The following is a 26,203-nucleotide window of genomic DNA, read 5'->3' on the forward strand; positions in this document are numbered from 1 at the left end:
CAGCAATGGAGACAGAGCATATTTACTTTATCTGTCGTACAATTAATAATACAAATCTCTGTTCAGAGGAAACAAGACCTAATAAATGTAAACAATAGGGTTTTTTATTTTTGTTACTATTTTCTTTACCTAACATTCTTTTTGACTGATCTCCATAGTAAAAAAAGCCTTCTTATTTTTTTTTATCATTATCTATGTCAACTGTAACCCATATCAGTGCATTTTAATGGCTGCCTCTTATCTCTCAAGGTATTTAATACATTTCCCCTTCCATTGTATTGCTGCTAAAATATGACCTGCTGCTGTTTAAATAATGTAATTTAATGATTTCACATTTTCAGCTATGCAAGACTTCCTTTCAGCACTGAAGCCTTTCACTAGTGATTTAGAGAGATAGTTTGCTCTCATTTCTTTCATGACTCAAGACTGAGAAAGTTTGACTTGTAAATAAATTATTGACATCCACTCATGGATCAGTACAATGGGTAGTGGAAATAAAATACAGAAAGTTTCAGTGCCATGAGGCTACAGTCTCCAGCTTGTTGGTTTCTTTTAAGCTTCCAGTGTCATCCTCTCTCTGTATTGGCACATATATCTAAAACACTGATGTGCCATTGCTGTGTGATAAAATATACTTGGACCAGCCCTTTGCAGAGAGACTCCCAGACTGTTATCCATGGTGAGTGAGCACCCAGCAGTGAGCTGACAAAAACCACTGCCTATGGTGGGTTTAGGGTTGGTCAATCACTAGTGTTCTCATTAGAATGTACTTATTCATTTCTCCTTGTGAGACAGGATTAGGAGAAAGGCAAAACACTTTCTTTCCTCTTTAACATGTGCTCTTCTCAGAAGTGTGTACAGCTTTCCAGTGGTTCAACAGCTTGTCAGTGTCCAAAGCCAACCACAGATTGGTTTCTGATCAGACATGGAAGAAACTGCCAACCGCCTCTCCCAAAACATCATTTCTGTGATGCAAAACCAACACATTGTCTAATTTCAATCATATATGCTATACTAAAAGAATAGCTAAAATATGTTAACCTTTTAGCTAAAACTGCTTTGGTTGTCATGGAAAAGAGACTAAAAAGAGAGGACAGAGGTTAACAACTCCCCAGGACCTGGAATGCCTCCCCATTTTTCAGTTATGTCAACAGGAAATTCACAGGGTTAAAATAACATAAAGAAAACAAGTCAGAACAAACTCAGCTCCTGAATCCAAAAGGTTTCTTGTTCAGCTATACAAAAATATTACACTGAAACATAAAAATCAGATGGGCTTAAGGAGAGAATGTCTTTTCATGAATATCAGCTCCCAGGCATTACTGAATACTCTGAGATTAAGCAGCTACTAGCTCCTTGGAGAGTCTCTTGAGAAGGATAACTAAATCTAGAAAAAAAAAAACATAGTCCTCCCAAAAATGACAGAAATCTGACCTGGAAAAGAGATGCAAAAACTCAAACTGCTCAGCCCATAGAAAAGTTTCCTGAAGACAGGAAGATGTGTACTTACAATCACCAGTTTGGATGATTAAGAGAGAAGCTGTCAGACTACTTTCTGCATTAAGTCAATAAAAGCAGGCCAAGAACCAATGAACTAAGAGCAGAAGAGAGGAAACACACTGTCTTGTGGAGCACCTGCCTCACTTTGTCTTTCTCACAATGTCATAATTGTTGTGACACCTGCAAAATTTTAGGAAAGCATGGCTATATTCCACCTATATTCCATTTCTAAGAAATGATGAATGGAAAACATGTGTGTAAGTTTCTTGGGATGTCATATTTTATGGATAGTTTTTAAACTTTTATCTTCAGTGCTTTTAGTGGATTACACTAAAAAGTTATTGTTGCTGATTTTACTGTTTTCTTCAAAGATCTGTCGATGAAAACTCAAAATTCCACAGGTGTTATGTTCAGGGATTTCTTCAGAGATTTCTGTTTCTACTAAGGTAGATACTTTTATTCTGCCACCCTCTTCCATCTCAGTGAATTGTATTATTTGCATATTAGTTGTGCATATGAAATTTCCTTACTGAAGCCAGGGAAAACATATTTTCCTAAGTTTCACAGCAAGAATTTACACATTCACCTCTGTTCCTTCTGTTTACCTACACTGGATGTATTTGATACAGTACAGCGGTGTATGTGGCAAATGCCAGGCTGTAATGAGCAGAAAGAGAATAATCAAGTATGTAGAAGAAGAAGAAAAGACATTTTGGAAGAGGTTTGGTCTAATTCCTATCAACTTATTGGTGGATCAGGACCATATAGCCAAAACAAGTTAAGACAAACACATTTGGGAGAAAAATATTTTTTATAACTGGCAAGTGAAGTATAAGCTTTATCACTAATTTGTACTGTGTGAGCAATCATTAATTGCTCCATTTTGAAATAAACTCTTGATTTCTCATTTTATGTGCTTAATATATCTTCTCTGTGATTCCTATCACTGAGTACTCTTTTCTCTTTTCAAAAACAAGAATTTTCATTGTTTTATCTAGGCACTCGGAGATTTCATACTTATCACCCTGAACCGGACCTGAAAGTTCCTCAGAAGAAAATCATTTAAACATGTATGTGGCACACAAAAAATATAGTAGAATTACTCCCTTGATCAACATTCAGTATGAATTCAAGTACTCTGTCAGATCAGACCTTTTCTGAATTCATACATTATTCAAAAAGTTTTAAGGGTATCTTTTGAGTTACCTAGCTGGGGTAGTTTGCCATGACGAGTTTCAGAAGTTTACTTACTGAAGAGTTTCAGAAGTTTACTTACAAAAGAAGAAAAACAGTAGAAGATCCAGCTCACAGGAGCTGTGGACATCTATGCTTGACCTCATTGAAAATTCAGGAACAGCAGATGTGATGACAGGATTATTAAGACAGTTGGAAAACAGCATGAAAACATATCATCCCATTATCTAAGTTGGCCATGCTACAGTGAGGTTAAGAGATGGAAACTGGTGATAAGTGTCTGATTTCACCAAAATAGCAAGAATTACCAAACTGTGTTCAAGCATGGGCTTTTATGAGTATACCTATAAAAATGTCTACAAAAGAGAACGCACATTCTATGATTATTTTCAACCAACCACAAAAAACAACAACAACAACAAAAACCAAACAAAAACTAACAAACAAACAAACAAACAAAAAACACAAAAAAAACCCCAAAACCAAGAAAACCTCCCAAAAAACCAGGGACCAGAAGTCAGTCAGACTCAGTGGAACTGATGATACCACACAACACTCTCATCTGATTCCTATCTTCATTCATGCATGCATTAGACAGTGGGCTACAGAGCAAGCAATGGCAGTTTTCAGCTATGACTCAGGAAAGTAGGAGCTATCTTGACCAGGTTACTTTGCTGCCTTGTGTATCAGTTTCACTTCCAGAAACTGAGGGCAGGCAGTAGCACTTGCTTGGAAGATCGGGAAGGAAAGGTAGGGAAGACAACAAACGGCAACACAACTAAATAAATTCATGAGATTTATTCCTTTCAGATACATTATGGAGGGTGTGATTGTGTTCACAGACAGGGAACTGAACCTGCTGCTCCTGCAAGTCCCTATTTGATCCCAGGCTTCTATCTACCTGTAAAGATTATAAAGGAAACCTTTTCATCTCCTAAGGTCATTGCTTGCAAAATTTATTTGGCAGCAAAGTTACATCTTTTAGCTAGCAATTAGACATCCATGGCTAAACGAAAGAGCAAAGGTTGCCTGGCTTAATCCCTACCCTCCAGCTTTGCAACCTGGGGTGAATAAATGACGTAAGAACTGCACAGGCTTATGTTTATTTATAATACTACATACCCAGCAACTCTAACCTGGAGCACTCCAGAGTGGAAGGATACATTTTTATAATGCCTGTTTCTTCATTAAGATTTCATCATCCACCTACGCTAAAAAGCTACTTCCCCTTCACTTTGTTATATCTGCTTTTACCCGCTCCTGTTCTTGCATTATTTTTTTAATCTCCCATTCCTACTTTACATGCACTCTCAAATTTTAAACAAGCAAAATTTGTGCATTAGTGTGTCCTTTCCATCTATCATTTATGAATGACAGGTTCTTTGGCGCAGCTTAATGGTATGAGAGAGACATTATTTTAAACATTAAAGTGAAAACCATTTACAACTATGATAAGAGAGGTCTGTTGACATTAAACTTTAAAACATGCACAAGGTAAAGGCAAGTAGTTGCTCCCAACAGGTGAGAGTACTATGCATGTGCTTTGTAAGAGAGTTTGTTCAACACAAGAGCTGTCTCTTTGTTTTCTCTATGTGACCACCTGTAGGATCTGGTGCCTCAAATAATGCATCTGGTAATCAGCAACCACCAGAGTTTAATGACTAAAAGGTATTTAGGGCACAGTGCAGAGGAATAATTTTTTTAAATTACCATTTTGTTGGAGGAAAATGTTTCGTACTATTTACATTGGAAAGAAATAACAATAAATAAATGAGTTAAAGCTTCCTTTTTACACTTCCTGCTCACACCTTCATCACTTTCACACTGGACTATCACTTCCTTTACTGTCCTCATCCATTAAAACTACACAATTCTGTTGTAAGATATTGGCTAACACTTAATCTTGCTATATTTTGTTCCATTCTATTCAGAAGCAACTACATTTTGAGAAATATCAACATAGTTAGGAATGGTAAATAAATACATCTGTATTTCATATCATATGTACTTGAACTGAGTACTGTTCCTAACAGTGTCAGACACACTGATTGAACAGGGGAAAAAAGGGATCTTATAAAGCTGCTTTCAGTCTGATTTTAGACCACAGGGAAAATGTAGCAGATTCCTCAGGGTAGAACCATTGCAAGCATGGTACAGCTCAGACAACAGAGAGGATACATACAGAGATTAACTTTTTCCTAGTTACTTTGGAGTCATGCAATTCTCTCCACAACTTGAAAGAGGATGGCAGAACCTTACTGATAAAGCAGACCTCCCACAGCAAGAACAACAACATATATCTAGGGCATGGATGACAGATGAGAAAACTCTGATTTTATTCTAAATGTTATAAAAAGATATTTTCATGCAATACTGTATTTTTAGTTGCCTCTAATCATACAGTTGCTTTAATCAAAAGTGGTGAAACAAGTTGTGTGTTGCAGTCAACTTGCTTGGAGGGAAGGAATAATGGTCCCAGAGGGACCTTAACAAGTTTGAGATGTGGGCTGAAGCAAACCTCATGAAGTTCCACATGGCAAGGTGCAAGGTCCTGCACCTGGGTCACTGCAATCCCAGACACACCAATGGCTTGGGCAGAGAAGTGATTGGGAGCAACGCTGGTAAGAAAGGCCTGGGGCTGATAGGTGATGAAAAAGTCAACATGAGCCCGCTGTGTGTGCTCACAGCTCAGAAAGCCAATCAAGTCCTGGGCTGCATCACAAGGAGCATGGCCAGGAGGTCAAAGGAGGTGATTCTGCCCCTCTGCTCACATGTCATCCCACCTGGAGTATGCACAGCTGTGGTGTCCCCAAGATAAGAAACATGTGAAACTGTTGGAGCAAGTCCAGGGGAGGACCATGAAGTTTTTAAGAGGACTGGAGCACCTCCCTTATGATCACAGGCTGAGAAAGTAGGAGCTGTTCAGCCTGGAGAAGATCACATGGAGATCTTATGGCAAATTTCCAGTATCTGAAGGGGTTCTACAAGAAAGCTGGAGAGGGACTCCTCACCAGGATCTATAGAGGAAGGACAAGGAATAATAGGTACAAAAAGAAAGAGGGAAAATTTAGATTAGATATTAGGAAAAAAAAAATTGCTGGGAGGGTGATAAGACAGTGGAACAGGTTTCCAAAGGAAGTTGGGGATGTCCCAACCTTGACAAGTCGGGTAAAACATTGAGCAACCTGGTCTAGGGGGAGGTGTCTCTGCCCATGGCAGGTGGTGTTGCGACTAGATGATCTTAAAGTCCATTCCAAACCCTTGATATTCTATGATTCTGTTATTCTATAGTTTGAAATCTCCAAGTGATCTGTGAGTAGAGGACATTGATCATTGATGACAGAAATACCTAATAAGTTATTCAAGTGGTTTGCATTACTGACCCACAGAATGCAAGACCCAAACTCCAATATGTTTCTATAAAAAGGCAAATAGCCCTTAAGTGTCTCTCAAGCATTCAAAAACAATCCAGTTATTACTTTTCAATATTCACAGAGAGCAACATTTAATTTGAAAAAGATATCACTCAGTTTAAAGAAAGAGAGGGCATAAAACATGTGAAAGAACCTGTTGGAAAAATTATGAACATGACTTACCTTGTAGATTTTGCAATGGCAAAGTCATGATGCCTCCTGCTGCAGCCGCTGCTACCAGTCCTTGGATGTTGGTGAGATTTGCTGTAGGTAGAGTCAGGACGAGTCCTTGTTGGCCCCCCAGCTGCCCAGCCATGTTGAAAGGAATAAGGATTGGCTGATTCAGGGCTGGAGTGCCTCCTGGCATCACCCCTGCTACTGCTGAGGCTAACTGTTGGGCTGTCAGTAGTGGCTGTAAGAAACCACAGATGCAAACCTATTTCAGTGTGTATGACTCAGTATTACACACTTTCAACCTTCTTGCTTGAGATCCTTTCGTGTTCCATTACAGACATGCACTGCTTCCAGTATCTTAAAGCATACATTTTCACCAACACAGAAAACTTTGACAACTATGACAGTCTGAAACTGTAAGCCTCAGTCAAACAGCATAGTAGCAATCCCAGCTGAATCTAGACTGGAAAATTCATTACACATACACCAAAAATAATTTATGAGCAAAAGAAGACGTAACTCAACTTAGCCTACAAGTACTTAAATGCCAACATTTCCCAAAAATTCCTGGCTGTATACTGATTGATAACAGCAGAAAACACTAGTGACAGCTACCAGAAGCTTTGTGGACCAAGACTGTCCTGGGAAGTGGAAGAATATTGAGTATCTTCTTAGAGTATAGCTGAAGTTGGATAAAATTGTGATGTAGGATAGGAAATATTTTAAAGTCTTATAAAATGCAATACTACTTTGTCTACACTTTGCTCTAAAGAAAAGAAATATCTGATATAAAAGATAATGAAATACCTTTACTAATACAGGAGTTCTGTGTGACAGACAACTGTCAGAGACAATAATTCTGCATTAAAAGTGCATAGGATTTTCAATATTAAATTATTATATTAATTTCAGAAGTAATTTACATAAGAAATGACAATATTTTAACTTCCTAAATATGCAAAACTTAGGTTTTATTTTAGAAAAGCAAACAAAATATAATCCTGCCAAACTTGACTTTCAAAATATACATGATGCATATTCTCTTTTTGTACCACTGAACGCAGCCAAAGAGATTCACATTTTCTACATTACACATATCAAAGATGATCAGTCACAGTTATTTATTGTTCACCAAATTGCACATCTCAATTAGTTGAAAGGAAAGATACTGACCTGAGGCCCAACAGGGAATGCAGGATGGGACTGACTGGGTTGGTGCTGGTCTGCTGGGCTTGTATCAGGCAGCACTGTGTTTCCTCTGGCCTCTGAAATTCAGAGAACAGACTGACTTTAATATCAAGCCTGGGGACTGCCACATTACCTTCTACTCTGATGTCACATAACATGAAGCTGAAAATGATATGTTAAAGTGCTTTATCAATAACTCAAGCACTCAAATTGCTTATCAGCTGCATAAATTATGCTAACGTTCATTCAGACCAGCCAGCTCATTCAAAGAGTTACAGAAATCTGACAGCAGTGAAACTGAAGCTATCATCAACCCAGCTAATGTGGGTTGCATTATACATCAATTTACATACAGCACATGAGCACTCCGTGTGTGTAGCAACTGCATTTTTTACGCTTAGGTGAGCATCAGCCATTGCAATTTCTGAAAGCAAAAATTATCTGAAAAATAATCAAGTCATATCTACTTTCTATCTTAATAAAGTATTTTCTTTTGTCAGTTACGCAGGTAGCAAAGGCTGTACTATGCACAATAAAAAGGCACTATGAAAACTAGTATGCTTCCATATGACAGCTTGTTTTTTAAATTGCATGTGGGGGATTAGCAAAATTCTGCAAAATCAAGGATTTCCAGCATTTATTGAGATGATCAATATCCAACAATCAAACAAGATGCTGGGTGCTAATGACTTGCTAAGCATAGAACACAGTCCAGCCCTGCTAAATTTTGCTGAAGTCTGCAATACACATTTGAAAGGGAGGAAGAAAATTAAGAACATCCTATCAGTTGTAAGAAAGTACCAAGATGTTTTGAAAACTAGATCCCAATCCTCCATTTCCTCTGGGTGAAGGGCTCAACTGATTCCCAACTTTTCAGTGATGATGATCAGGCCCACGTTGATTATTGAGGTTGTAAGAATGACAGCAAGTATCACATGTAGCTTCAAGAGTACTGTAGTCTCTTATAAAGAAATCCCTGGCAAAGGCATCAGGTATCCTGATTGGTATGATATCTTCTGTTTTGGGTTTTTTTTTCTGATGAGTGGCTGAAATTTCATTCTGAGTAAACCTTAACAAGACGGTCTTTTCTAATGTTTGTCCTATGAATAGCAAGATAATTCAGAAAGAGTTTCTTGGCACACCCTTGTGCTGTAAGGAAAAAGGATATGATTCTGTCATAAATTTTAAAGAGGGTATTATCAGCTCATTTAAAACAAATTCTTTTATATATTCTCCAAGGGGAAAAACTTATAAATAATGGAAATGTGGAAAAAAACCCACCTTCACCACATTAGGGTTCAAATAAAATTGACTGCTACATATTATTCAATTGACTTCCATCTCTACAGCAAGCTGTCAATCATAACAGCATTTTAGAATTGGATTAAACAATAAATGTGCAGACTTATTATGCAGAAATCTGAAAATCTGATTAATTTGTAATATCTTAGTGTGGTCTTAAAAATTCAGAAATGGACATTGCTCCGGGAATACTTACAAATGGTCTGTTGAAATATCTGATTTGGAACTAATAAAAACATACAAACTTGCTGACATTTTATAAAGGGAATTCTACAGAAATATGTTTGCCGTTTTAATGACCATTGTCATTTAATAATGAGAATAAGCTGACCTACTATAATCAGTGAGGATTCAAAAGTTGCCTAGTAACATGCAAAAAGAGGCACACTCACTAAATTTTTTATCTGCAATTTACTCATTCAAGTTAAATGAAAAGAGAAAAACGTAACTAGATATGCGCAATTCAGTGAAAACTGTTTCTTTCAAATGCAGAGCAATTCTAGTGCTGATGCCACCCCTAAGACCAAAAACAGGGTTTCCCCAGTGTTATGTCCTCCTATACAAAATAAAATGCTATGTTCCTAAGCATAATTTTTCCTTTGGTAATTTCCACATACTGTTGTGGTCTTTCTTTTTTAATCTTCACAGCTGTATGTATAAAGTGACGTTAGATCCAAGGCTCAATACCAATGAAGGTATCACTCTCCATTAAGATCAAATCTTATAAGTCAATTTTGTTTTATGTAATTTTAAGGGCTGTGAGTTTTGTCTATGTGTGTGATTTAATCAATATTAAAACAAGCTCCTGATAATATGTCATATCATTAAATAATCTAATGAAATCTTTGGGAAAAAAACAAAACCAAAGGCGTTAGAATTAGATTTTATTGCAATTTTTATACCTTGAGTTCTCAGAAAATATGTAAGAAGTTCTGAAGTAATATGTCTGTTTTATAGTATTCTTTTTTCCATGGTGCCCATCCAAAGAATGGTTTTCTGATTTCTTTTATCTGTACCTGTAATCTATTATGATTTTTCAATATTTGATCACACAATCTTTATGTAACACAAGTTGGTTATATTGGACCATCAAGCCAAAATTAATTACACTGCTTTCCTTTTTCATTGTACTAATTGAAATCACATAGGATTACATTCCTGTCACACCACAGATGATTGTTTTGGGTTTTTTTATTTCAGTGCTCAAATGCTCGGCCTGCTGCTCCTAATTCAGTTCCCATAGGGTGCAGTCATCTCAAGAAAACAGCATACACTTTCATGTGGTCTTATATGGCATCCTATATGAAATTATCAATCCTGTATTCTCTGACTGAAATTCTCAGATCTCTCCTGCCCCTTCTAATCTACCTGCTATAACAGACACTTAAGAGTCAAGAAAATGTACAAGAAAATCTCCCTGCTGGGCTGGCACTAAATACAGGGAAGCAAGAATTTCAGGGTAATGTCTGTTGCATCACACAATGACAGCATTTTTTCCTTGCTGTATGCTGCATTCACTGACACACATAGGTCAACACTGAAGAAGGCAAGGCAGAGCACAAAACATTGCTAGAAGGCTACTTTTTCTTTTCTGCCTTTTGTTTCTGACTGGGGGGATTCCCCTGATTTCAGAGGAGTCAGGGAGCTCTGTCTATTGGCGATTTCTCTACTAATTCTGCTTCAGAGATTCATTACTATGAATTTGGAAGAGTGCCTTCATTAAGACCAACTGCCCTAAACTGGCAGCACACAATCCCCTACGCTGTTTCTTGCCAATGTTTTACTGAGTTTATTTGGGAGTCGGTTAATTCCACATGCTGGAACGACCTCTGCAGGTAAATTATCCCTTTGTCCAAATTCCAGTCCTCAGTAATGAAAATGGACTGTCAAAATCTAGCCTAGATTTTCCACTTGTCTGATCCAGGCCTACTGTTACCTCCTGTGTAGGTTGAACTCCAGCTCTGCTCAGCCTTCTGTCAGTGAGGGGTCTGCCAGCAAGGAACCAGGACTCATAACAACCCCTTTGGAGCTGGGGAACTACCAGCAGTACCTTCTCTGTTTGCAACTCTGTTTTGCAGAAATTCTACCCTCATTACAACCCCGACTCCTGGTGCATAAGGAGCAGGGGGAAGGCAGTAGCAGGGCTGCTACTCTGAAAAGAGAACCAATTCTCTTTAACATTGTTTGCCCAGGCAGGGCTCTTAGAATGACCGAGTCCTGACAACACAGCCTAAGTCAATGAGCTTGCTCAATTGTGCCATATGAACAGACAGGAGTGCCATTGCCATAGTACTGCCACGACTGTAGGCAAGGCTTTAATATTTAATAAGGAGTATTCATCATACGTGATTCATCATAAATTAATTATAAATTATATAATACATACCTCTCATCTCACCAAGGGACTGGAAGGGCATGACACAATAAAAAAAATTGAAGTGCACTGTAAACACTCTAAAATAGCCTTCTTAAAATGAAATATTAGTTAAAATAAAGCTAAGTAAAACAAAGGCAACCTTCTTCTTCCCTTATCAAAATGAGAAAAAAATTCCACAAAACAAGTGAAAAGCCATATTGCACAATATCTGGTTTAGAAAACAGAAAACAATGAGAGAAACATCAGAAGAAAAAAAAAAAAATCCACATCTCAAGGCCACAAAGCTTCATACAAAATTATAGCTGTAAATGTACTGGTTATAAAAGGCTTTCCATCATTTGCTTCCATTTTGTTTCTTACACATTTTCAGCAACACAACAGGTAACTCTGTTCTTAGTGTCTTCCAGTGCCCTGTGAAGGTGAGAATGCTCCAATGCCCCACTTTACAACTAATTGGGAAAAGAGACTCCAATATGGATTCTCAAATAAGCACAATTTAGCTGATCTCCTCAGCTCTAGATCCACTGTTCAGGAAGGCATGGGTCAAAACACAAAACAGCTCTGCAGCTCCTTGGCTGCTCCAGGGCTGCAGCAGTTCTGACAAGGTGAACCTGCACGTGCTCCCCCGCATCCTCACTTGGATGCAATGCCTGGCCCAGCTGCCCCTGTCTCACCTGGTCTCTGGTGCTTGCAAGGAAGCTGCAGCTGACTGAAAAATGGTACAGAACAGTGTCACAGCACTGAGTGCATTAAACTGGTACATCCAGCTCCACCCTGGCGCTCCTGTGCGTGTGTGCTTGTGCCTGCTCAAAGCCATGGTGCACCCCGGCATCTCTTCTCAAACTCTGCACCAAAGCTCACTCAAAGCCAATGTTCATACCAAAGCATAGCACTAATCTCAGCAGATGACCTGGATATGAACAACTTCCTCATGGTCTTCATGAATTAATTCAATATGTCTCACATTTGTATCAAATTCAGGGATATGCTGGACCACCTCTCCTTAGCACTCAATGCTTTGAAAAATGACCTGGATCAAATTCAATAATACTAAATTTTCAGTCATCAAAAGAATATATGAATCCTTCTGAGATATCAGAAAATATTTCAAATGCATTAACATTATTAAAAGAACACATTTCAAGCAACAGTTCATATTAAATCTTTAGCTAGTTCCACAATGCAACATTAAATTACTTTTATTTATCTGTCAGTAACCATAACAATAAGAAATCAAGAGTAGACTTTTTTCTTACTCACTGAGACAACTCACATCAACGATACAGCTTTACGAATTAAATCATTAAAGTAAAAATACTGCCTGTGAGAAAAGTCTTACGTTTGAAAAGCTAAAAAAAAAAAAATAAACTAAACAATCTGAGCAAAACACTGCTGCATTTAGATCATAATCAAGAAAAAAACCACAACTTTTAAAGGAAATTAAATAGCAACTAATATGATTCAAATTATCAGGCATGGTGTGGGAAAGTCCATAATCTCTGATCAAAGCAACTCAGCTCCTCACTGAATGAAACCTTAACTCTCAGCAATTATACTAAGAGCAGTCTCGCTGAACAAAATTTAATAGCTGAAAGAAAAAGATTCAACTGATAATGAAAAAAAAAAATATAACATTCCCTCTTCATTCTGCCACAAACCACCATATTTTGGCTCTTAATTTCACTATTTTCATTTTCCTGTTGCATCAGAGTTTGGATGTGTCAGGAGGAAGCATGCACAAACTACCACATTGTAAAACCTTAGTAATCAGTTTGTTACACAAAATTTCACAAACACACTGAAATTTTACAATACTTGCAGGAGACAAAATTGAGATTTTATGCTGATTCCATTTTACATTGTTATTTTCCTATGGTTTTCAGAGGAGATATTACTGCTATCTCAGCAAAGAAAATCAATCTCATAAATTATATTAGAATAATGATTCTCCCACTGAAAGATATGAATTTAAGCTTAGACCTTCCATATTAATTTGTTAGACAGTTGTCTCTTTCCAGTCCATGACCAAGATGTGGCACAAAATTCACTCCTTTGGATTGTATAAAACTTCCCTAGGTATCAGGTTATCACACAGATGATTCAGCAATTAATCTTTTTCTGCTGACCTGTAGTTCAGATTTTAATTTTTTTTTTAATTTTTAGGCAGTAATTTCACCCTCAGAAAGAGACACAAACAAATGTGTAGAATTCTGCATGTGTGCAGACTTACTACTAGCACTTGTTAACTCTGAAACCTAATGAAATTGCAATGTTGATGTTATGATTTTACTGTTCAATCATTTCAGCACAACATACAAATGCTGTGCACATCTTCTACAATGTCAGATTGTGTCAATGTACATAGCTCCCATTCTTAATTTTCTCCTTCCTATGTACAAAGCCCTTCTAGTTTACCTTTGAAAATGTTTGTGGTGTGATAAGGGAATGGTATATTGATTTACCATATTGACATATATGTCAATGCAATATCCTATACAGAAGAGCTAAAAATCCTGCATTGAAAATGCATTGAATTAGACATCAGTATGAATAGAGCAGATTTGCTTTATTCAGTGTATCATTCAGTACTTAAGCAAGTAAAACACCACAGTTTTATACTTATCTGAAATTGCCTCGCAGTTGCTACTGCAAAGCTACTAAAATCATCTGGAGAGCTCAAAGTCATTCTGCCAGCAGAGTATAGAATACTGTCTTTGCCTGGTCCCTGGAGATATTTCCTCCTAAAGGATCTTCTCCCACAAGGCACATGCAGTAGATGAAATCACTGTCCTCATTACCCCTATGCACAGAGCTTGGTTTGTATGCACCTGCATCCTTCTGGATTAGGACTGATAACATTAAAACTCCATGACTCTTTATAATGAAAATCAGACTATTAAAGTGATTTGTGTTACAGAGGACTTCTTCTGGGCAACCACAAGTTATAATTACCATCCAAAAAAAATCAACCATACCGAGGCACAAAATCACAAATAACTCAAAATCCCAGTTCTCTCAAGGGCCTTAAATTTTCTTCTTTCCCATCTTTACTTTTGCTCCTCTTTCATTGTCTCATCTTTTCCTGTTTCTCTTTACCATATGTGAAATTTTTTTCTTATTGGTGCCTATATGAATATTCTTCCACTTCAAATACTTCATGTGAGAAAAGAAGTGTTGCTACTGCAGAAAAGATGAAGGGATATAATTGCAAAAGTATGTTCTTTATTCAAAATAGACTCATTCTACTTTTCTTCACCCACAAAGTACAGTGCATAAAAATCCCTTGTTAGTGGTGCATACATTTTTTATGAGTTGGACCCTTCATATTGAGAGTTCTAGTTCCTTCTCTACTGTCTGCATTAGCACAAATATTAAGGCCACAGAGACCCTATCAGTCTCTGAATTCCTACATTTCATGCTCACTGTTAGTGGCTAGTGCTGGTGAATGCAGTGATGATAAAGGTGACTTAGCAGAAGATGGACAGTTGAATGCGTTATTATTTCATGTTGGACAGCTGATCACTGGCTAAGAAGGCCAGGAGGCTTCTCTAAATTAAACTTTCCTTTCTTTCCACCCCTAGAAGTTTACTAAATGCCAAAGAGTGAGCACATTAAAGAGCATCTCTTTTGGAACAACTGTTGCAGTTTGCCATCTTTATAGCGACCTTAGATATTTTTAGGATTTTTTTACAGTGCTTACCTATGTATATTGGTTTCATTCCGAATATAGAAGAGGGCAAGCTTTCCATCAAAAGCCCAATTTGCCAACACTCACCCTCCTTACCTGACTTCAGTACCCTTCCCCCAAATAAGCCAGACTATGAAGATATCTTATAATGCTGTTTGTCTGAGGAATCCTGCACAGTTACTTAGTATGTGTTTGGCTGCTGGCACTACAGCCTACTGAAAGCCAGGCAATACATGTGGATGATCTCTAGTGCACAGTAATTCAGGCTTCTGTGTGGAAGAAAAGCATAATATGTCTGACATATTTTGCTTTTTACAAGCCACATTATAGACTAATTTCCACAGAGGGCACAGGTAGGCAGCCAGTGACAGTAGTTCAACTCACAACTTTGACAAGAGACTGGAAAGAAAAAGCTGTAAGGTGGGAAGCAGATGAACCTAGTATTTTATCAGTCTGATGAGAACCTGTTTAAAAATTCAAATCACCCAGTCTGGTGAGAGGAGAACATCCAGTTAAGGAAGGAAGTATTCAATCAGACCTAGTAAAAGCACCTCACAGGAGAGTCACTGTTCAGCAAGGTGCACCCCATAATATTATGTTAACTTCTACTGGAGCAATCTGACCAGCAAGTATGGTAAAACAACAGTAGTTTACTATCATTGCTACTGAGTTCACTGGTTTCATCCCTGCAGTGTCTTTAACAATTTTACACTCTCTGCTGTGGTCTTTACACGGCCCTGTGGGGCAGCTCCATCAAGTGCCTCATTACAGGTTGTTCAGCTGTTCAACTTCACTGAGACTCTTGAAAGAGCCATCCTACAGAGTGTAGAAGTCCAGTTGAGATTCAGAAGGAAACCTTAACAGTGGCAGCAACTCTGTATGCAGATCTCACACTCCTAGGTCCAACTACATCACAAAACTAATAGGCCTTCATTATAAATCTATTTAGCTGCACAGGTATCTTCAGAGGGTCCCAGCTACAAAAATACAACAGCCTTCCAAAAGCAACTGGTACCATTTGATATCTGCAGCAAGTTCTCATGATGTGGCTCAGCAGGGTGAGACATTATTTCAAATGAAAATGTTGGCTGGAAGCTGCAGAAACTTATGGTATGCATACCTCCAGACCTCATAAATCCTGAACTGAATTGACTTCCTTCTCTTTATTATTGTCTGGCATCAGTTGTAGCGGCTATTTACAATTTTGCCAGGAGATTTTGCCACTTTATATCTATGTTTTTAAAGAGCATTCAGTCTTACAACCAGGTCTTGCAAAGTATGTCAAGCCTTACCATCACTAAACCAAGTTTACACCACACACCAAGAGCTCTTGCTTTGTACCCTTCCTCATCCCTTCAGCACTTTTCTAAAGTTGAAAATACAAAAGGCAGCAAAAAGACTAGTAGCCAACATCATCATAGTGTCTGGTTTTGAGGAGCTATTTGCCAATCAGGGATAATAAACCACTCTGCAGCAGCCACTAAATCAATCTTTTCTACATTGAAAATACTCCAAAATAGATCTCCATAGAAATAACAAATTGGCTGACAAACATTTGGACACTGTTCCTGTAGCATGTTTATCTTGCCTTTATGTGAGTCAAAATCCCACTGGATTATAAATGTGCTGGATTAATTTCCTAGGAAAAGTTGGAGAATATAGCACAGGGTAAAAAAACTTTACATGTAAGATGCATGCATCCCAGGACAGCTGAATTTCGTTAAAAGATCTCTTGGTTGGTAATGCCTTGTCATGACAAGACCTCTTTGTAAAAACATACCATGAAGAAACAAAAAAGCAAAAAGAAGCCATACGACTTAGCTTTGCCAAAATAGCAAGTGGCAGGCAACTTGCTTCAAATACGGCACTGTAGCACATCCTAACAGGATTAAATTTTATGGAATAAAATGTTTCTAATCCACAAAAATACCTGTCTTCACATATATCCATATGCCTCTCTAAATATAGATACATGATTTGAACAAATCAGTTTCCTAAATCACTTTCATTTTTAATATTATTTTTCTGGTTATATTTTCAGCATTGCAGTAACTGAAAAATAACTACTGGTAAAATATGCTATTAATTTAAGTGCATTCATAGCATGTTATGTTACTAATAGACTTGGGTAACACTATTTCTTTATCCTTTTTGCAAAGCATTATTTTATTGTCCTCCTAATTTCCATGATTTTACTTCCACTTAAAGTCAAGTGAAGGCTTTGCAGAATTCTATTATATTATTGTTCTAACTCCATTACACAACTACACAAAACCAGCATTAGTTTCCATTTGTCATATTACTTACTTTGAGGATTAGGTCAGATCTCAGACTACGTGCATATGCCTACTAAACATAATTTGGAGTTGGGCAAAAAGTAATCACTGATTCATTCTAAAAATGCTTTTTAAGGAAAGATTCTTTCTGAAAAGATTCTTTTAAAGAAAAAATTCTGAAATAGTTTCGGAACCATTACAGAGTTCTGTAAGAACTCTTACAGAGTTCTGTAATAATTCTGGCATCTGACTTAGACTCACCCAGCCCTTTAGAAGAACCTAGCTATATTTACAAAATATAAAGATAACATTTAAAGGTACATATAGGCAAACAGATTTTAACTTCTTTGTCCATACTCCCAAATGAACAAACAGAAGGCACTCTTGGTGTGGAAGACACACAGTTATGCTCACATGGTGCTCTACCAGTGCAAGCTGCGTGTCTTTCAAACACAGCTGTGTTGCTTCTCTGCCCAGAGAAGCTGTCTTATGAAGATAGCCAGGGCTGGTTTGAAATAGTAAACACATCCACTGTCTATTTCTTACAGTTGTCATAAAGGAAAAAAATCAGGTGTTAATCTGGCAAAAGGAAGACTTAGGCTCCTGCCCAACCCTTTCCTATGGGATCTTCACCACCTCTTCTTATCCCACATGCAGAGTGTTGTTGGGCTGTCAGAGCATAGAGAAATCCTGGACCAAAGGGGCATGTCAATTGGAGTGGCAAGTATTGCCAGCATGCTGCTTCCTCCAGTCATAGAAAGCAGGATGCAATAATTTGTATTTCAGTCATTGTGAAGAACACAGCTTGTATGTGCTAATGTGTACCTTGGACATGTATAGTTACACTAGCAGGGATTTTATTTAACATTATTCTAATGACTTTCCTCCAAAGAGCATTTGTGGATACCACAACTCCCTAAGTGGTAACAATGGATAAACATCAGCTTGAGAAATGCAAGTCTATATTATATATGAAAATGCAATTCTCCTGTAAATAACCCAGTTGTTTAAATAATATGTATCTATGTAATTGAGTCTTCTGTATACAAATAAATAAGGCTTTATTGCAATGTCAGAAGTTAACAAACCAGTCAATAAAATCAATAACTCACTTTTTCTTGCTTATATATCTAACTTTTCTCCACCTTTCCTATATTCTCTCTTTGTTCTGGTTACATATTACCACTCTAAAGGATATAGCTGTTGTGGTACTGTCCAGTAAATAGAGATCGGAAGACTGAAAAAACATCACCTTAGTGATTTGATACTCATCCTATTTATTGTGCACTCTAACATATATTTCACGGATATAAATCAGGGAGAAGGAAACTGTCTTGATCCATACATCAGAGTACTATAGATTTTGAATGTGAATGATTGTATTAATGTCTAACTAAATTAGGTTCATATTGATACATTTAGCTAAAAATTCTCCAGGCCTGAATAACATTATCATATAACCATTTTCAAAACAGCACTGCCAGATTATACCACTGAGCTGCTTATGCCTGTTGTGTCAGCATTTCCATTATGCTTCGCATTTTTCAAATATTTATAACTTGGCCGTAAAATTTGCTCTGGCCTGAAACTTGGTGAACCAGAAGTACAATTCTACAAATCTTTACTCAAGAAAGTTGTGCATTCTATTTCAGTCAGTGTTTCCTTTAGCTGGATCCTACCAGATTACAAACCAAGGTCAAGATTTATGAGCCTGGTCATTTTACTTTCTTAATGAAAAGCAGATCAGATTTCTTTCTTTGAAGAAAAAAAATATAAGAAAGACTGGGAAACAAGGCTTGATTTTGTATTGTGATTAGGTCCCCAGCTCAAAAATCCCTTGTTTTTAGTACTTTGAAGAAGGAAAATTAACAGCAAAACTGCTGCAATGTAAAAAGTAGCCGTGAGGCAAATGCACTAAATTTTGTTCCACTAATTACATTTTCTTGTGGGTTTTCATCTGGGATCTAGCATACCTCCTAAACAGTGTAACATTGGGAAGGCTCCAAATGAGCCATTCTCATCTATCAGGAATACAAACATGCTCACAAAAGCTTTCTTATTATGTATGCTCCATACAGGCTCCTTATTCAAAAATATTTTAACAGATGTCATGCTGGATAAGTATAATGGCTCATCTGAGGCTTAGAAACACTTTACGCACAGTAGAAACAAATTTGGGCAGCATTTTTCAAATTGAGTTAAGTCCCTAATGCACACCCACAGGCTTACTTAGACTTATAGATACAATATCTTTTTCTTTCATTCTCCTTAGCTAGCTGAGCATATGCTCTGTTATCAACAAAAATTTTCCTGGTCTGATGCTGCTCTCTTAGTTCACTGCTGAAATATATCCTAACTCTTCTTTTGGTTTCTGGATGAGATTTCTGTGAAGCACTGGATGCTGGACAAATGCAAACCCTTTCTCCATGGCTCCAGCAGCCTATAGATTACCTGCAGAGAAACACAGGAGGTGCATGTTTTACAACAGCATCCTCTGAATCCTTTCTTTTTCAAAAATGACCACAGACAAGGTTTGCCCAAAACAGCAGAGAGTAGCAATACATTCCTACTCTTTGTTAACTTACACTTGTGAGCAGTCTACTGAAACAAACTTGAGCATGAAGCACTAATGACACTTCTTTATGCTTCTGGGTAAGACACCCCTGTGGATAGAAGTGTGGTACTACTCAGAGAGGTTGCAAGACTTTGCAGGGCTTCTCAAGGCTTCATAAGAATTTAAATATTTTCTTTTAGTTTACGAACATTGTTTGGTGTTGAAAAACCTGGCTTGGCAGCCACACAGCTGCAAGTAGATAGTTAATACCAAGTGACATCTATTGTGAACAGCATGAAAATTCCTTTCATGGCATTTACTTTCTTCTCCATAAGTTTCATTTGATGTCATATAGCAACACTGAGACAAATTGTGGCAGTAAGATACAGGTCTGCTGTTTTGTATTAAACAGGGTTTCCTTAAAGTATTCTGACTTTTACAAAGTTTGAGATCTTAAGCACTGGGTATTATGACAGTGCATGTGTCCTGATCTTTCAGAATGGCATAATGCTTATGTTGTATCATATGTTGGGGCTGGAGGTTATCACAGTTGTCTGCAAGCAAGAACACTGTGTGTTCTCAGGGGAGCCTGCTCTGCAGCTGGGGTCTCAAAGAACAGTCCTTACCTATACTTCCATGCTGGGACATTTTAGCAACAGCTCTGGCAGTTTGGCTGCTCTGAAATACAAGTAGGCTAAGCAGGAGAGTTCTGCTCTGCAGCTGCAAAGTGCCAGGCAAGGGATCAAGCAGCACAAATATCCGCTCTCCTAAGCCACAAGCCACAGCAGACTTAAAAGTCAGGTGGAGAATGACATGGTGAATGTGAGTTCATCCAGCAGCATGCCAGCCAGTGCTTGCTGATTTTAGTAGGCATTGATGTTTCTGCATCAGGCTTCCAAAGGATAGCTCCCCAAAATATTAGGGCACCATCCAGTAAAGCAGAGTCACAGCTGACTTGTTTGAACATGCTGTACACTGTATCCCCAGGAGCAGGGCCCATTCTTCAGAAAGTGAAGGCATGGCACTGGCAACCTACGACATTGGGCAGCGTGAGGAGTGTGCCCCTCTTCTTGAGCTCCAGGCATTGAAATAATTTCATATCAGAACTTCAGAAAGACCCACTATGGCAGACACAACTCAGGGAGAAGAAAAAAGAAGTGCTTTAGTCACTGCAAAGGATATTGACATTTATGTCTCATATCTAGGTAAAGGGTGTGCTGTTTTAACTTTCATTCATTTCCTTTCAAAGCACAGAGCTCCGAAGGGTTGGCTTCTCTTTCTTGCTCTGTTTCCACCTTTTCTGTGCTGTTTCTTCCTCTTTGGGAGGATCCTTGGACAAAACCCTTGAAAGAGGGGCTTCAAGAATATTAAGAATACTTGGGTTAATGGCTTATGTTTTTAAATGCAGGGTGGCTCTTAGGAAAAAAAAATCTCAAATGGAGAATATTAAAGGAGGCAATTGGAGGCAATATGGAGGCAATTTTAAACACTATTTTTTTCTCTGATAATTACTTTGTATTTGGAATAAAAAGATATTTTGCATTAAAATGGGAACAATGGAGGAAGTCAGAACAGATGGTGACACATCCTGCTAATAACACAAGGGGTTAAAACAGATCAGGGCATCTTGCTGGCTCAAGGCCCTGTTCTATTCACCCTCTCATGCTGGAACAGCAAGTAGAATGTCCCCATTAGGAGCAGCTCATCTTCCATGAGTACTTTCTTACTCTGCAAAGCCAAATGTTTTCAAACCCAACATCATATTCGCACTCTACTCTTCTACTAACCAATGACATAAATACCTAAATATTTCAGAACTATAATATAATGTAATAAGAGTCAGCATAATAACATCCATCAGAAAGGACAACTTAAAAGAAAAGCATTGCATTTGCTGTATGAAACAATATATAATGATCATTGTCGAGGAATGGATCAATCTTGCTCCAGTGGAGCAACTGCATAAGCATTCAAAACAACAATAACTACAAGCTCTGGTGAGGTACATTTCTTCCCAGTGTCATCTCATTTTATTGCCTCTGAGCAAGGCTGAAAGTCATGCTGAAAAAAAATTCCAGAGACGGCTTTCTCTGTCTGCACCCATCCCTGAAAATCTGGATTTTACTAATAATTCTCTATTGACTGGCAAATTTCAGTTGTAGCACATTGAGTTCAATTACAACCACCACAAATACTGGGTTTTATGGGTTTACAGTGTCTGGGGATTAAGAGCAAACCCTGGGACAAAACAACGTGAACATAATTTGCATTTGAAAATAAAATCTTTTTGCTTCAAAATGCTTTTGCCATTTTAATTTTATACAATTGATGGGAATAATGCAGGTAATTAAAAGTGTTGTCATAATTCTCCTGTTTTAATATACTTTTATATTTTTAAGATTTAATTTATACAGAGAAGAGAGAAGAGAAGAGAAGAGAAGAGAAGAGAAGAGAAGAGAAGAGAAGAGAAGAGAAGAGAAGAGAAGAGAAGAGAAGAGAAGAGAAGAGAAGAGAAGAGAAGAGAAGAGAAGAGAAGAGAAGAGAAGAGAAGAGAAGAGAAGAGAAGATGAGAAGAAGAGAGAAGCCAAAGCTGGGGGGTTGTATTGGAAGCCAGATCTCACTGAATTTTTCTCCACCAAAAACCAAACAGAGTTTTCCACCATATTTCTAACCCACAGTTTAACAGACAACTTGATTCCAAACCAATACCTGAATTCAAACAACTCTCTTTTTCTTTAATATGTGCCAGTTTGGTGTTATTCTCAAGGGAGTATGCTTTAAAGTGCCAAAATGTCAGGACAGCAGTGTCCTGAACAGCAGTGTCCATAAACCAAGACATATATCAGAGCATGCTTAATCAGCTCTCAGTCCTCATGTAAGAGGCTTTTGGTTTCTGAATCCCCAGACTTTTCTGGAGCAGATGTGGATTCATTTATAAAATCTCAGGCTAAGCATAATAACTTGCTTTTCATGGGTCCTCAGACTCATGAACTGGAGAATAACACCCCTTTCCTACCTGCTTTAGAAAATTTACAGTTTCTGGGTTCAGTAATTTTCCTGAACTTATTTGACAGATTTTGCTGATGATGGAACACAAAAATACAGGGTATTACTACTGTAATGCCAACAGACATAAGGAAATTATCACTATCTTTTAATAAATGGCAAGAAATACTAATGATGGGGTAATAGCAGCATTATTAGCATGAGATTTTTTTCTTCTCTAGTATCTTAAGGAACAATTTCCCAGAGATAATGAAGCCCAAGAGTGAATTCACATCCCAAAATAAGTAGTCAAACACAACCTACATTCAGGATTTTTGACAAGGACTCATTTATCTGACAGACCTGTACAGTCTTCTCCTTCCCATGTGCTATTGCAAACACCTGAGAACACACCAGTAATGACAGCTGTCATCTTTCCAACTAACCAGGACTGTTTCAAACAGGCTAGCTCCACAGTCAGTTTTGTATCAAACTCCTATCCTCTACAGATTAGACAAGAGCAGTGAATACTGAACCAGGGTTGCACCAAAGCAACCCTTCTGGCAAGGATTTTCCATAGTCCCCACCCTCATCTGGCAGGGCTGCAGCGATGCTCCAAGGTAATAGAGGGGATTTTTTAGATTTTATTGTCATCATAGTAAGTACACTTCAATAGTGCAAAATGCTTAAGCATCACTTTCTTGAGCCCTTAGGCTCAAAGGGCTTCTACAAAACTACTTTGCATGGCCTTTTCCCTAAATTCATTTCTTTGGCATTCACTACCATTTATACAGACTCACAACTGTTTGAGCCAATCCCTGTGTCACCAGACAACTTCATACTTTCACTCTAAAGTTCATCACTCTGTCAAGAAGTGAGGGCCCATTTGCACAGCAGATGCAAGATTGTTGGGTTTGGATGCCTTTAGAGTCATAGGTTTGAATTATTTTCTGCCCAATAAATCATGAATTAAAATTACAATACCCAACATTTATTAGAATAAATATGATTGGCAAAATATGATTATAGCTGCCAGTCATTTCAGCAGCAATGATAGTGCTCAGCGAAGACTTTCCAGTTTTTTACTTACTATGGTCTAAATTCTTTGAGAACTTGATGTAGCTGTTTCACCTGAAAACAGTACATAATTATTACCTGACTATATTAGTCTGTATTACAGAATAGGCAAAACCCTCCTACAACTAGTTGTTCTCTCATTGAAGTTCTCAGTAAATATTTGAGGTTTTCTAAATTTTTTATTTTTTTAAGGCCAAGTCCAGGGGTAGGAGATTTCTTCCCAAATTTACATCCACTCAGCCAGATTCTGCCCTCTGACATTCATGCAGTTCAGTTGAATACAGAAGATTTCCAGTGGATCACTCAAAAGGATAAGTCCTGTGAAGATCTAACTGTCCTCCAGCTCTGCTGGGAGTTTATAGATGTCATTTTGACATGCATTATATTAGGCAGGCATGAATCAACATCTTTTAGTGATCAATTTTAAGTGTACACATTTCTGTTTAATTTCAGTATAACCAGCCACACTGCCGACATGTACAGGAACTGAGATTAAGCTAAACAAAATCCCTTCTGCATGCTTTTGTGCTTAAACGTCATGTCCTCTGCAAAGAACATGAAGACACAACAGCACTTATTTCTGCATGTGTTTTTGCATCTACTACATCGTGACGTGCTGGCATCCCTTTGATTGCACCTGTGCAATGCCTCAGATGTGGTGACCATTAACAGCTGGTAGGGAGAACACAAGTAAAATATTCCTATCAACAGGATGGGCTCCCTAATCTGGGTCACCATATGAGTTCAGTGCAGATTGCAAAACAAGGTCAGTGCAGAGTGAGGGGAGCTTAAACAGCTCAACTTCAGCTTGAACTGAAGGTATTAGTGGCTGCTTCAGAAAGCATTCATCTTTGGGCATCTACTCCTGTGAACGGTTCAAACACATAAAATGACTCATAATATATTGGACCGGTCATTCCTACAATCCTGACCCCAAAACTCAATTCTGTGAAACTGTGCCCTGTGAGAAAGAACTGGGGAAAATGTCGAGCAGCAAACCATATCAAAGACCTTGTTTTCAAATTTTTGGACAGGCACCGTATAATACAGTTGAAACACCATTGTCCAACACTTTTGGTTTCTCATACATTCATTCTAGAAAGTAGAACAGCTTGACTAAGTGTCAAAAGCTCCTCTTCTCATGGACTATTTCTTGCTTCCAAATCGCACAGCAATTTGTGCAGAGGGATTGTCTGACTTCTCACATGGAGGAGAGCGTGCCTTGCACCAACAGCAAGCAGAGCTGGTATAATCAGACACAGAAAAACATGGATTACTCAGGCTGGCAGCATGAAATATTAAGCTTGGAAATTAACCTGGCAGCAGGCCAGGAGATAAGATCCATGGTAGCACTTTGTATACTAAACCATGTCTGAATTGATGCTCAAAATAACACACTCCTTGCAGTCCTTCCTGGCCCTCTGTTTGTTGTCATGTTGCTCAACTCCATGTTGGCCAACACACTCACTGCTCTCAGTGTGGAATCCCAGGGAAGTTTTCCTGGTTCTGAGTGCTTAATAATTTTTAGACATTTCTAACTCGCCTCTGCTGATTAAAAATGAATGAATTATTTAATGAACAAATTAATTAATTATTACAAAAGGATCTAGATGATTGAATCTAGATTCAATATTGAATCTAGATTCAATATTTGGCCTGTTTGGTCAAATTGCAGTTTTGATCCCAAATTAGGTGTATCTACTGTGTAAAGGGAAATTGTCCTCTCTAGAGATTTTCTCCATCCTGGCAGCCAGAGATGATCTATATGGGCAGTGAACTTACTTTCACATGATGTGACACAAACTTCGATTCCAATAAAAAGAAATTGATTGATTTCCGTAGGTTTGATACTGCATGTCAACATCATGAGACCTTCTAATAAAGACGAGGAGGAGCATTGGAAAACTGCTGTTTGCCAAGGTCCCAGAAAATGCTGAATCACTCCCTTTGTCTCCCCCAGGAGGGATCTGAGTCCCACATCTGACTTAAATATTTCTTTAGGCATGGTCTCATCATGCTTGGAACCCAGCAAATCCCTCTTATCATAAATTTATCATGCATTTAAAAGTGTCTTGTTTGTCAGATCTGTACCAGGCACTAGCAGACAATTCAAATGAGAGAAAACACCACTGTTTACCTGCAATCAAGAAAACATGAAGAAGATGATGGATATACATTTCTCCTCCACCATTAGTAACAGTGAGAATAACTCAACAAAGTAACTCAGTGATTGGCATTATCAAACTGTACAGATCCCTTTTGCCATGCTGGTATAGGTACAACACCAGTCTGTGACATTCTATTTGGAAAATTTATTGTGATTTCTGTTGCAGGCCTGAGCTGGTGGGAATTGGTACTCATGTCTTCTGAAGGCAAAAATCCATGCCTGTCTTTTCCCCCCTCTGCCTTGTCCCTCAAATCTCCCTCAAATGTCTTGCTAACAGGAGGAGGCATTTATTGTTTGGGAAGTTTTCA

The 26,203-nt window shown here is 38.0% G+C and overlaps 1 protein-coding gene across 2 annotated transcripts in view; it reads right to left on the reverse strand.

Annotated features, from left to right (window-relative positions):
• POU6F2 (POU class 6 homeobox 2) overlaps positions 1–26,203 on the reverse strand; it is a 307,632-nt gene that overhangs the window by 165,880 nt on the left and 115,549 nt on the right. For both annotated transcript variants that reach the window (XM_058034322.1, XM_058034331.1), the window contains exons 3-4: positions 7,455–7,546; positions 6,291–6,519 (exon numbers count right to left, since the gene is read on the reverse strand). In XM_058034322.1, the coding sequence (XP_057890305.1) occupies positions 6,291–6,519; positions 7,455–7,546 (321 nt within the window). The remainder of the gene's footprint in view (positions 1–6,290; positions 6,520–7,454; positions 7,547–26,203) is intronic.

This window comes from Melospiza georgiana, chromosome 1 (genome assembly GCF_028018845.1).
Source record: "Melospiza georgiana isolate bMelGeo1 chromosome 1, bMelGeo1.pri, whole genome shotgun sequence".
Classification (NCBI taxonomy): domain Eukaryota; kingdom Metazoa; phylum Chordata; class Aves; order Passeriformes; family Passerellidae; genus Melospiza; species Melospiza georgiana.